At 32.1% G+C, this 11,827-nt stretch overlaps 1 protein-coding gene across 2 annotated transcripts; it reads right to left on the bottom strand.

Annotated features, from left to right (window-relative positions):
• Nucleotides 1–6,929: 6,929 nt before the first annotated feature.
• Nucleotides 6,930–10,556, bottom strand: LOC129319300 (uncharacterized). Of its 2 annotated transcripts, XM_054964324.1 has the most exons (6): nucleotides 10,324–10,556; nucleotides 9,940–10,020; nucleotides 9,364–9,816; nucleotides 8,275–8,369; nucleotides 7,544–7,678; nucleotides 6,930–7,376 (listed from the first exon to the last, which is right to left on the bottom strand). In XM_054964324.1, the coding sequence occupies exons 3-6, from the start codon at nucleotides 9,513–9,515 to the stop codon at nucleotides 7,363–7,365; spliced, it is 396 nt and encodes a 131-aa protein (XP_054820299.1). In that variant the 5' UTR covers nucleotides 9,516–9,816; nucleotides 9,940–10,020; nucleotides 10,324–10,556; the 3' UTR covers nucleotides 6,930–7,362. The 2 variants fall into 2 exon arrangements, with proteins under 2 accessions (XP_054820299.1, XP_054820300.1); XM_054964325.1 differs by lacking the exon at nucleotides 9,940–10,020.
• Between the last annotated feature and the right edge of the window lie 1,271 nt (nucleotides 10,557–11,827).

Here is an 11,827-nt window from a genome sequence, read left to right as displayed (position 1 = left end):
GCTGAAAACTGGACTTAAGAATTGGTAGTGATATACATATAGGTCATAATTTTGGATTTAATTAATTCTATTTGAAATGGTGATGCAAGAATTTATTGAGGGTGAAATTGGAAGAGAATAACTTTGATATATTACTTGAATATTGGCTTCATTAAGATACATACTAAATTGTGTGGACTAATTTTAAAGCATGAATTTTGGTTTGAATTTTAAGAGATAATAGTTGATATAGGAAAAGTAGAAGAAAGTTTTTGTAAATTAAAGATGATATGTTAAATTTTGTTTACTAATATCCTTATAGGATGTGCGAAAGATGAGGATCCTGATAGGAAGGATGAAGAGATAATATTGTGAGAATTTATAACTTCAATAAGTAATGAATAGCATTCTTTAAATTATTTATTAAAATCTTTTATTGAAGTATTTATTTTCATGAATTATGTTAGTTTAGAAATTTTGAAACAACGATGAAGGATAGTTACATTATGATTTGTGCATTTTCTCAAGAAATATAATTCTAATATGATGAAGGCACATTTCTTTATTGAATTTCAAAATTTCTTGGTTACATGATTAGTGCAAGTTTGTACATTCGTTATGATGTACCAATTTGGCAAGTTTCATATATTGAAGCAATTCATGTGAGTTTAATCTTGAGAATGAAAAATTTGAAATTCAAAAATAATTAATTTTCTCACATGTTTGAAATGGGATTTCTAAGAGGACTCTATACAAAACACTGCTGCTAACAGCAGTTTCGTTAACCCGTAACGCGCTGTGGTTAAACACTAGCTAGTTGTTTCGTGAGCTTTACTCTCACATTTGGGTATTCGTGGGCTTTGTACCCACGTTTGATTCCGTGACCTGAGCAGCATTTGGTTATTTATCCTCGTAGACTGTATGTCCACGTTTGCTTTATAGCTTTGGCTGCATTTGGTTACTTGCCCTCATGGACTGGTGTGCCCCTGTTTGTTTTCATGGCATAAGCCGCATTTGGTTATTTATCTTCGTGGACTGTGTGTTCACATTTATAACTTGTCTATTGAGTTCTCAAAATTTTACATTTGATTAAAGTCTTTTCCAAACCTACATGATTTTGGCTAATAATTTTGTCACTTTAAATTATATGTGACTACTAATTATTTCCTTAAGCATTATAGCATGAATTGTTTACAACTTATTCCTCTTTTACAATTAAGGTTATGACTTACGGTTTATAAAAATTTTGAGGGATTATTTTAATTAGTTGGCACCATTATGAAGTTGTTGATTTAAATTTTAAGAATTTTTACTATGGGAATGCTATTCACTGAAAATTTATTTGGTCTCAAATTTGTTAGCAGACGCTGATTCCCCTTGACCTCTGAGGGAAACCTATCTACAGTGGGTGGAACAAACTTTGATTGGTACTATACTTTTAATGTAAATATAAATTTGTATGTCTTTTTGATTTAAAAGATAGAGTAGATACTCTATATAGATTATTAGTAGACTTATTTTATTTGTACATTAGTTGTTGGCTAGAAGGAGCTATGCTCCTGATTTATACTACTATCTGTAGAACTTTTTGTTGTCGAACTTTCAGGAGATCCTAATTACAGGGAGGTTTTGCCGAAATTTCTACAAAAATGTTGACACTTTAACTTAAAATAAAAATATATATTATTTTAATTCTCATGAAAATTTTACTAATTTTCATTCTTTTCTTGTAAAAAATGGAATAAAATTTTTATTTTGTGGCTTATGAGGATGTGTAAGTAGTTCACACTCGTGCCGATCACTCTCTATGTTTGGGGCGTGACAGTTATCCACTCACCTGAAATCCCAAAAATGCAAAAATTTTCTATAAACTTTAATCGCATTTTTTTTTCCAAACACCCTAAAAATCATGTTAAGATTTAAATAAACTTTCAATAAATGAATAATTTCTTCCAATATACCACTATCAAAATTTTGCCTATTATTTGAAATTTTAAAATTAGGACTCTACACATAAAAATCCATTAAAGCCATAGTTAATGCGTGGTTCAAAATACCATCTCAAATTAAAACTTTTTGTCAAAATACTAAAAGTACATTATTTTCAAAGACTCAACTAACTACTTAATATCTTCATAATCAAATTATATGGCCAACCCCAAGCTCAATTGACAAAATAAGCCAAGGCTTGCTATGTCTTCCAGAATTTAATTGAACTTAATAAATTCAAATTCAAGCCAAATTAGATAATTTATCAAAAACTTTATAGGCTTTAATCTGAAACCTGCAACACATACCAACCTCTTATCATTTAATTCCTTTCAGAAATTTCATAATATCATTAATGTAACTAATAATCAAATCAAGCTCAATTAGAACACAAACACCCACATCATCATCCACAAATAAACCTTAACTTCTACTTTTTCTAAACCTTGCATCAGCATTTTATAAATATTTTGAAGACAGCAATATATTTACAATATATAAACAGCAAAATAGCTCTAAAATTACCAATCAATATACTCTTCCAAACCTCTTTACTTCAATTTCAGCTTCCTTTATGGAGGGTAATTGGCTTCCATAACAATTGATTTTCGAATAACAGAATCATATCCTTTAACTTTTCATCACTCTACAAACAATTTTTTTAAGCATTTAACAAGCATCCCCATGGGCATGAATTCCTTTACTATTACCAAGTCCTTTCTTCAAATTTCATCCCCCAAATTTTACTAATATCCATATTTAGGAATAAGACAGCCTTCTAAATTTTAGCTCTTCAACACAAATGCATCAATTGTTTTTTATAACCCAAAGAAAATCAAACTCCAAACTCTATAACATTCACACAGGTAGTAGAAGAAAGAAGGAAAATTCATAATGTTTACCATTTCAACCTAGAATTAGATGCACATAGCAACGGGAAAGACAATCGAAGCCCCTCACCTCAAGTATTCGACGAAACACGCACAGCCAAGGGAAGAATAGAACCTTTAACCGAACAAGGGAAGGAAGAAAATAACATTGAACCAGTCTCAACTCACAAATCAGTCCTCCTAGCTACAACACCAACCCACTCCTCACTTGTCCATCACCCCCGAACAGAAAGAAAGGAATAGGCAAAGAAAAAATATTTTAGCGACGAGGCAACCTCTCGACAACTCGTCTCCCTCTTTGGCAGCTACAAGGAACGAAGAAGAAGGATCAGAGGTCGAGAATAGCAGAAGGAATAGAGATCACATGCAATTCAAAATTTTTCTTTCCCTCTCTCTTTCTCTCTCTCTCTCTCTGATACCCAAATGCGATTCAGCAAGAGGAAGAAGAGAAAATTATATCTGATAGGCTGAGAGCATTTTGATATTTTGGAGGCTGAAAATAAGAAAATTAAAAAAATAACTCCCAAATGCTCAGTAGGTTTGAACCCTGGATCCCATTTATAAATCACTTGCACTCTTCTGCTATACCAACACTTCCTCTTGTCATAATTGCGCCAAAATTAATATAACTACAACTAAAACAAAAAATGGTTATATTTTAATTTTTGTTTAAAATTCCTGGGTTACTACAGTGAGCGCATGATTAATTGGTGGAAGAATGGAAGAAAAGATGAGGTGGGCATGAATGAATGGAGTGGAAGAAAAGAGACGTTGGAGCTGATGATGATGAGCCCGGTGAAGGACGAACACAAAATCCGATAGAGAGCTTCTTCCTTCCTTTCTATCACTCAAACCAACTTTATTTACATAAAAAAATCAAATGCACCTATTAGAGTAGATTCTGTCTAAAATAAATCCCATGTCTCATAAAATATTTTCAAATTACTTTTTTAGCCATTATAATTTTTTCTCAAATGGCCAAAAACTCAAATAATATATGATAATTCAATTTAAGCTCAATTTAAATATTAACAAAATTATACCATATTAAAAATAGGAAAATAAAATATTCACAATTAAGCTAAATTCCTATAATTAGTTCAAAACATATTATTCCTCAAAATTGGCTAACAATTAAAATAATATTTAATAAACCAAATTAGCCCAAAATCATTATCAAATGCATGGAGAAGGTAGGATAAAATATATAAAATATATGATTTATCAATAACATACTTTAAGTTAATATCTACCAGATGTGTTGTGTATTTATAAACATTGTGTTGAGAATTCATGAATATTATATTGTGTATAAATGGACATTCTATTAAGATAAGGGTAAACGTGTCCTTTTCATCCACAATAAAATTTGGAAAAAAGATCCTCTAGCACGCAAGGCATTTTTAGATTTTATTGGCCTTAAATGCGATCTTTGTGTTTTGGGGGCTCTAAATGAGATTCTCCCATGAAAATTTTGGTCCTTGGTTATAATTTGATATTTAGACCTTGCCAATTTGTGACGCATCATAGCTGACATGAGACTAAATTTTTAATTGACTCATTTGCATTTCAACCAACACGTTATTTAAATGGAAAAACCGCTATAAAGGACCTGACCTCCAATTTATTAGCCCGTAAAGTCTTGGGACATATTTCAAAAAGAAAGTCCTTCACTGTCAATAACTGATAAGGGCTAAATAACACCCTTGCTGATAAAAAATAAAAGTTAACAAGGTTTTTCGCTATAAATATTTCTATAAGGTGTTTTCATTGGCAATATGTTTACAAGGTCCTTCACTTTTAATACTTTTTGGTGTCAATATGCCAAGTAAGGTCCTTCAATGTCAATATCTCAACCAAGTCTTTTGTATCAAGATGTCAAGTAAGGCCTTTTCGAAAACAAAGCCTTCCACAATGCAGTAACTCTCCAAAAAGAAAAAAAAAAATGCAATCTAACTTCCATATATACAAATATGCAAATTGCATATCTTGAAAATTATCTTGGTATGAAATTTTTCTTCCATGGTATAATCTTTAAGGAAATGCATTGTATCCAAATTCAGTAAAATATTGAAAGTCACCATAACAGGAGGTTTAATTTGACCCAAATATTCTATATCATCAGAAGAAGGAACCGCAAAGAAAAATCTGAACGATAAATACCATATCTCAATGAAATCTTACTCAAATTTCATTCCTGGTGTGAAATCAAGCCAACTGAGCCGTGAGAAACCTCCAAATTAAAATCAAATTTCCCTCCCAAGTATTTATATTGTCAGTATGCATGTGACAACAAACGATCGAGTTTGGAACAGCAAAAAGGGAATAAGCTTTATGGGGAATAACGTTATTTTAAGATTTTATTGGAGGGACATTTTAAAATTTATAGTATTCAACATACTCAAATTAACGTTTGTTTTAAACATATAAACAAATTAAAAAAAAAAAAGATCCTCAAACCGAAGGAGGAATTTTATTATCGATAACACAAATCCACAACCACACACTGACACATACAATAATTCAACCAGACTCATAGCCCGAAGGCTTTAATATTATCATAAGCCCTATAGAAAGGCTTTACTAAAGACACAGTACGCATAAACAAGCCCATAATTCAAGAAAACACCTCCTCCTCCTCCAAATCTGAGCATCGGGTAGCGAAAACGACGACGTTTCATTAAAGGACTCATGCAAGGCGATGAACAGATTTGGCATGGCTATGGTTGCCATGACAGCACACGTATTTGACTAACTGTATCTCCATCTCAGATTGGCATGTCACACATTCTAAGGGAACATAGGTCTTCAGATCCAAGTAGAGACAACTTGATTGAGGCGGAAACTCGCTGGAATAGTATTTCGCAAAAGCCCCATCAAAGCCATGTTGAGTGATATCGTGTTTCCACGACTCAACTCGGAGAGAGTTTTTGCAGACGCTCTCACCAGAACCAACTATTTTAACCTCGGACTCGGCTTATGATAATCCAGCCGGACTTTTCTCGCCGGAGGCCGAGGAATTTCTTGAGATGGTCCAAGGAAGGGTCGTCCTTGATAGTTGTTTTCCTACTTTTCAAGCTGTTGAACACATTCTCTACAAAAGCCCAGAACTTATTTGCAGACTTGCAAGTCACTCTCAGCCTGCTTGCCATGATGATAGTAATTTATAGCAAAACCACTTGAGCTTATGATCTTGTCCCTTTTGATTTTTTCCAACTCTAAGTTGATTTTGTCCAACCAGCTACCATCATAGTTGCTGGGGTCCACATCGTCCATGCATCCGCAGATAATGTTGTATTCTTCTCATTCTGATATGTATCAATTTACATGTCACTTGTTGGTAATTTAGTTAAGACGTAGCAGCTTTTACTCTACATATATTATATATCTATATATTTGAGTGTGCATAAGTATGAGAATCTTGAGTTTTGAACAAGTTTTTTCAAAGAAATATAAAGATATTTTCAACAATTAACAAAAACTATCGTTTTTTTTTTTGTTTTTAAATATGACTTTAATCCTATTTATAAGGTGCTTTGTAAAAGATGGAATGTGATTCTAATTATATGGTGTGTCCAACAACCATAACAGGCCTATTTCAGAATAGGTGTGCCAGACAAAAAATATTTTTTTTTATTTTATCCTTTAACTTGAGAAGGCATTTGCTCAAATTAACAAGATGACTCGTCATATTCCTTCAATTAACAAAGAAATAATTGAAAAGTTGAGAATTTTTTAATAAATAAAACAACATAGCAGCTTCACTTAAATACATGAAAATATCTCAAACATCTTCTTAAATAGGACAGGATTGAGTAATATAGAAATATTTCATGCAACACGTATCATGAACTATAGGAAGTGTGTCATACCAGATACATATTATCAAATAGTATACACGCCATGTTTATTTTTAAAATATCGGTACTTCATATATATATATATTATGTGTGTATATATATCGAGTATGACTAAAGTAAAAAAAAAAAAAAAATACTTACCAAAACTTGCTAGTTGTTGATTGACGGTCTTGAGTATTGACCAGAACCAGCTCCAATTCTGAATAAAAATCAAATCATCTCCTGTACCCATGGGAATGCATGGCATCCCCATGCAGATAACATGGGCACGCATCGTTATTTGTTCTTCTTCCTCGTTGGTTGAACACTACACCCATAGGCTTTTTCATGTACCCCAGGTCCTGTTTGATCAGTTTCTGGCTTGCAGGTTCAACAATGGAATAATCCACCACACACGACCATGTAACAAATTGTTCTGCGACAACGTTGAATTGTGTTCTTGATCTTCTCACTCTTCGAAGAAGAAGAAGAAGAAAACAATGGGGACCCACAAGATCCTGAAGTCATTCTTTCGCATCCCATGTTTTTCGCAATTTGGATCTGACGCCAAATCTTCGCTGATTTTTTTCAAAAGCTTAATCTCCTCTTCGATGCCGAACAGTTCGGAAATGAACAGCAACACACACTTATTCTCGAACATTTCATCATCGATCTTCACCTGTAAACAGAAATAAAAATGATGAGTAATAATTAATCTCATATATATATATATATACACACACATCTAACAAAGCTTATACCAAAAAAGGAAATTATCAGTCTAAACAGATCAAATCCTATATACAGACCAAAAAAAGAATCCTATATATAATTCGAAGTTCTAACCCTTGATTTCATGGAGCCGTAATACACGTAGTGCTCTTCTTATCTTTGGGGAATAACAGCCATTCAAAACTTGTAAAATTCCTGTAGGAGTTAGGAATGCCCCAGCTTGGCGTTCTAAATATTCATCCATGATACCTGCAATGACACCATTTTTTCCCTTATGTTTTAGTGCCAATTAATTTGTTGGTGATGCGCACACACGCACACACACTCTCTCTAAGGTCCTATTACAATAGTGGATAAAGAAGTTTTTTTTTGTCTTATTTCTTATTAGATTAAGGGTCATTTTTATCCTTGAATTATAACACAAAAGGTTAGAAATGCTTTTAACTTAACTATGGGTCAATTCTCTCTCTCAACTTTAAAGATTTCCTTTATCATTACCTTGACGTTAAAAACACTTAATGTCTATTAGTAATCAATGGATCCCATTATTTTTAATATTTTTTATCATGTTAAAGTTCATTGTCAACTTCTATTCAAAGGGTCATTGTTGCTCCTCTACTCAAATATTTTATAATAAAAAATATTAAAAATATAATGTGAAACCCACTACTCGTCAATTAACAATGAAAAAATGACAAGACGATGACAGACAGAGTTAGAAAGTTATTGAATTTAGGCAAAATTAATGATCAATTTTAAGTTTTTTTCTTATTTGAGATGAAACATATTAGAAGTAACTTATAAATTAATATTAGAAAATAAGAATTAGTATGTAAGATCCTAACCTTTCACATCCTCTATCTGCTTCAGGTAGTCATGTAATGTTTCAAGAACGTGGGAAATCCAGTCTCTAGTTTCGGATAGTGTGCCGTTGCTGACCCTGAAGCAAAACAGCATGTAATAGAAAGTGTGATGACTATATAAACCAAACTAATTTTCTCGCGGTACTAAATGTAAGAGATAATATATAACCAATTCACATAGATTATAAGGATATTTGTTTAGTTATTTATTAAACATGTATTGGCAATGGTTCCTTAAAATAAACTTCCTTAAAAACTCTTGTTAAGGTATGTTAGTTTGAGAACAAAGAAGATCGGGATCTCGCATTTAGATAAGAAAAAAAAAAATTTCAACTGGCTCTTATATCAAGAAGCCTTGCCTTTGAAATTGAATAAAGGAATATAAAATTAGATGTGTATGTATATACCCGGCTTCCCTCCTTTGAGCATTCTCTCATCTAAACCTCTACTACATTAAGGAAACATTTGAACCGTCTAGATAAAATCTAGATGGACCAGATTTAATGTTTTAATTTGATTTCTATTTTATATTTCATAAAAATGATAAATTTTTTTAATAAATCTGATCACTAGTTTAGATAGTTTAAATTTAACAGGAATAGTTCAAAATTAATATTAAAAATTATAAAAAATTAATATTATACATCGTATATATATATGGTCAATTTATAAAAATTTTAAAAAATTTTAATATTAAATTTGAACAATTCATATTAAATCTAGACTGTTCAAATTGGTAAACACATTTATAAATTTTTTTATACTTTATAAATGTATTTTAATAAAAGTAAAATAAAGATAATGATAAAGATAAAGATAAAAACGTTAAATCTAAACCGTTCGGATTTAATTAGAATGATATGATGTTTTCTAAATGCCATGGATAGCGGGGGAGAGAACGCTCACCACCTGGTCCTTATACACACATATGCTTGTGCTAAGTTATAGCTAGCCAGTAGCAACTAGCTTGTTTAACTTACATTTGTTATATTGGACTGGCTAGGTTAAATAAAGTATAGTCACATGTAATTTTAACATGGTATCAAGCTAAACAGAGTATGAAGAACTTACCAACCACTGGAGCCCATGTAAAGAGTGCTGCTGCAAACAACAGTCGCAAAGACAGCCCAATAAACAAAATCAGGGAATTCATGCCTAGCTTTGTCCAAAGTGGGAATCATGTCCTCAAATTTGGCATAATCATGTCGCTGCAACATTCCCATCAACTTAACCAAACATGGACAGTTAAGAAAACATTCCTCACCAGACAGTGGTATGTGGAAACGGTTTCCTTATAGTACTGATGATGCTTCCTTGAACGTCATTCAAGACAGCCAATGATGCTCCAAGGTGGTCGCCATCTTTAACCTGAAAAAGAAGATGGAAATTCCCATAATCTAAAGCAAATGCTGCTAGTGCCATCACTGCTCTTGCATGCCATGGATATTCCTTCAGATCTGTGATTATCCTCTTTGCTGTTTCGTGTGCATGCGAGTATTTCTTATCAACAACTGTACTCGTCATCTGTGTGTCAACATAAATAAATTTAAGACATTGACTTAATATTACTTTGAGTTAATAACAACTTGTATATATATATATATATATATATATATATATATCTTTTAAAATAGAACAATATATAACCTGACAAGCAATTTTCCAAAGCCGTTCTGTGGGTGAATTGAAACCGAAAGGACTTGAGTTGGCCTCCTTGTTAACATTAAACTATAGTATGTAAACCGTGATCAATTATTGAATAGTCAGAGACTAGTTCAAAGATTAATGATCAAAATTCAAAACTATAATAAAACATGATCGAAGTGATTATAAAACAAAGTATGTTGTTAAACTGATCAATATACTAGTTTAACAAACTAATTCAACCAAATGGGTTGACTCGAATTTCTCTACTATGCATAAAATTAATCAAAAATTTAGTTATTCGCCCTTATAAGTACTGGAAAAGACAACGGCTCATATAGGATACATATATATATGTATTATATATAGACACACCTACGTACGCACCTTTACGTTTGGATCCGAGATCTTACGTGAGGCTTCCATGATGTTAGAGACGACCATGAACAGAGCATCCACATGGAGGGTTCGCTCGGTTGTGTTGCCAAACTCATCACAATGACAACAAATTAAGGACTTGTTTGGGATTCGGGCAAAGGAGGCAGAGCATGTGATGATTCTTGGGAAGCCATGGTATTTCCAACAAACAGCACTTTTGGAGAGAGTGTTATAATTGAAAAATAAAGATGGCCAGATGATTGTGCGGATGAGCTAGCTTCCCCTCAAGGCATATTATAGGCTAAATGGCTTGTGATAAAGTTGTAAAGTAACACCCTTAATTAAATTAAATTAATGTTAAAAGCACAAAAGCACTCTACCTGCTTGAATAGATGGTTAAATTTAGGAGGGCTTACTCTTTGTCATTAATAACTCGATAGAAAAGGAAAGGTACGGCACAACTTCGTACTTTGTGTTGAATTTTCCTTTTTAATCCAATTTCAAATGTTTTGAATCTTAATTGCAGCCCATGCTTTCATACTTATTTTTATTCCGATTTAATCTTATAGAAGTTATATTTGAACTGTTCTTTAAGGTTTTGATTTTGGAATGTGTTCCTATATGGTCTCAAATTTCAACCATGGTTAAGTAATTATATGATTTAATTCATAATCATTTAGAAAGTTTTGGTTAAATGTTGTGGTAGTAAAAGCAACCTTACACCTAATGTCATAAACTTTTTGTCGTAGTAATTTTTTTTTAAAGCAATTAAAATGGAGCAAATTTTCACTTGATAAATCTCCCTAAATGTTCATTAATCAAAATTGGTGGGACCCATTTTGACAAATGTCGCAGTAAAGATGCATATTTCTCTTCCCACTTTTGATTTATCCCCAGAATGCGTTCTTCCTCTTCTCTCCTTTCCTTTTTTCTCGGGCTGCATATTTAATGAATTTTAGGGTTATAAATACTTTTAAACTTATAATTTAAATATTAATTACCATATTTAAAATTGGACTTTGGAGATTTCCACCTCAATTAAGATTATGAATATCATTTACAAACTGATTGAACATTTGCAATATCTTACTCAGCTTGTATGATATCAAACTTATGCACATTGTGTAATAAATAAAGGGTAAAGATACATTTTTATTCTTAAATTATTTTTTAAGTAGTATTCAGTATCTTAAACTTTTTGTGGTAGCAATTTTATTCTTAAAGTAATTAAAATGAAATAAATTCCCCTGACATTAAGTCTCTCTAAATGTCAGTTAGTCAGTTTCTCAATTGTATATTGCAAATCTTCGTGCCAAAGATTCAAAACAGTTCTTCTTTTTATTGACATGGACCGCCTGATGTCATGAAGCTACAAGTAAAGCTTTCTAACATTAATTTGGATAAGAACTTGATAACATTTTTGACCCTCAGTGTGAAGTGATTGAGGAAAAAGCAGCGTCTGTGGTGTATGCATGGAGGGTCCACCATAACGTTATCCTATAAACATAATGTG

The sequence above is a fragment of the Prosopis cineraria genome, unplaced genomic scaffold (genome assembly GCF_029017545.1).
Source record: "Prosopis cineraria cultivar Desert tree isolate PC_DT_omini unplaced genomic scaffold, ASM2901754v1 PC9, whole genome shotgun sequence".
NCBI classification, from domain to species: Eukaryota; Viridiplantae; Streptophyta; class Magnoliopsida; order Fabales; family Fabaceae; genus Prosopis; species Prosopis cineraria.
Note: the sequence above shows the minus strand (reverse complement) of the source record. Positions and strands in the feature narration are given on the sequence as shown.

Excerpts from the sequence above, each read along its gene's own strand:
- LOC129319300 (XM_054964324.1), bottom strand. The coding sequence starts at position 9,515 with ATGGGAATGTTGCAGCGACATGATTATGCCAAATTTGAGGACATGATT. Across the intron at positions 8,370-9,363 it reads TACATGGGCTCCAGTGGTTG|GGTCAGCAACGGCACACTAT; the intron begins GTAAGTTCTTCA and ends GTTTTGCTTCAG. Across the intron at positions 7,679-8,274 it reads GCAGATAGAGGATGTGAAAG|GTATCATGGATGAATATTTA; the intron begins GTTAGGATCTTA and ends GTGTCATTGCAG.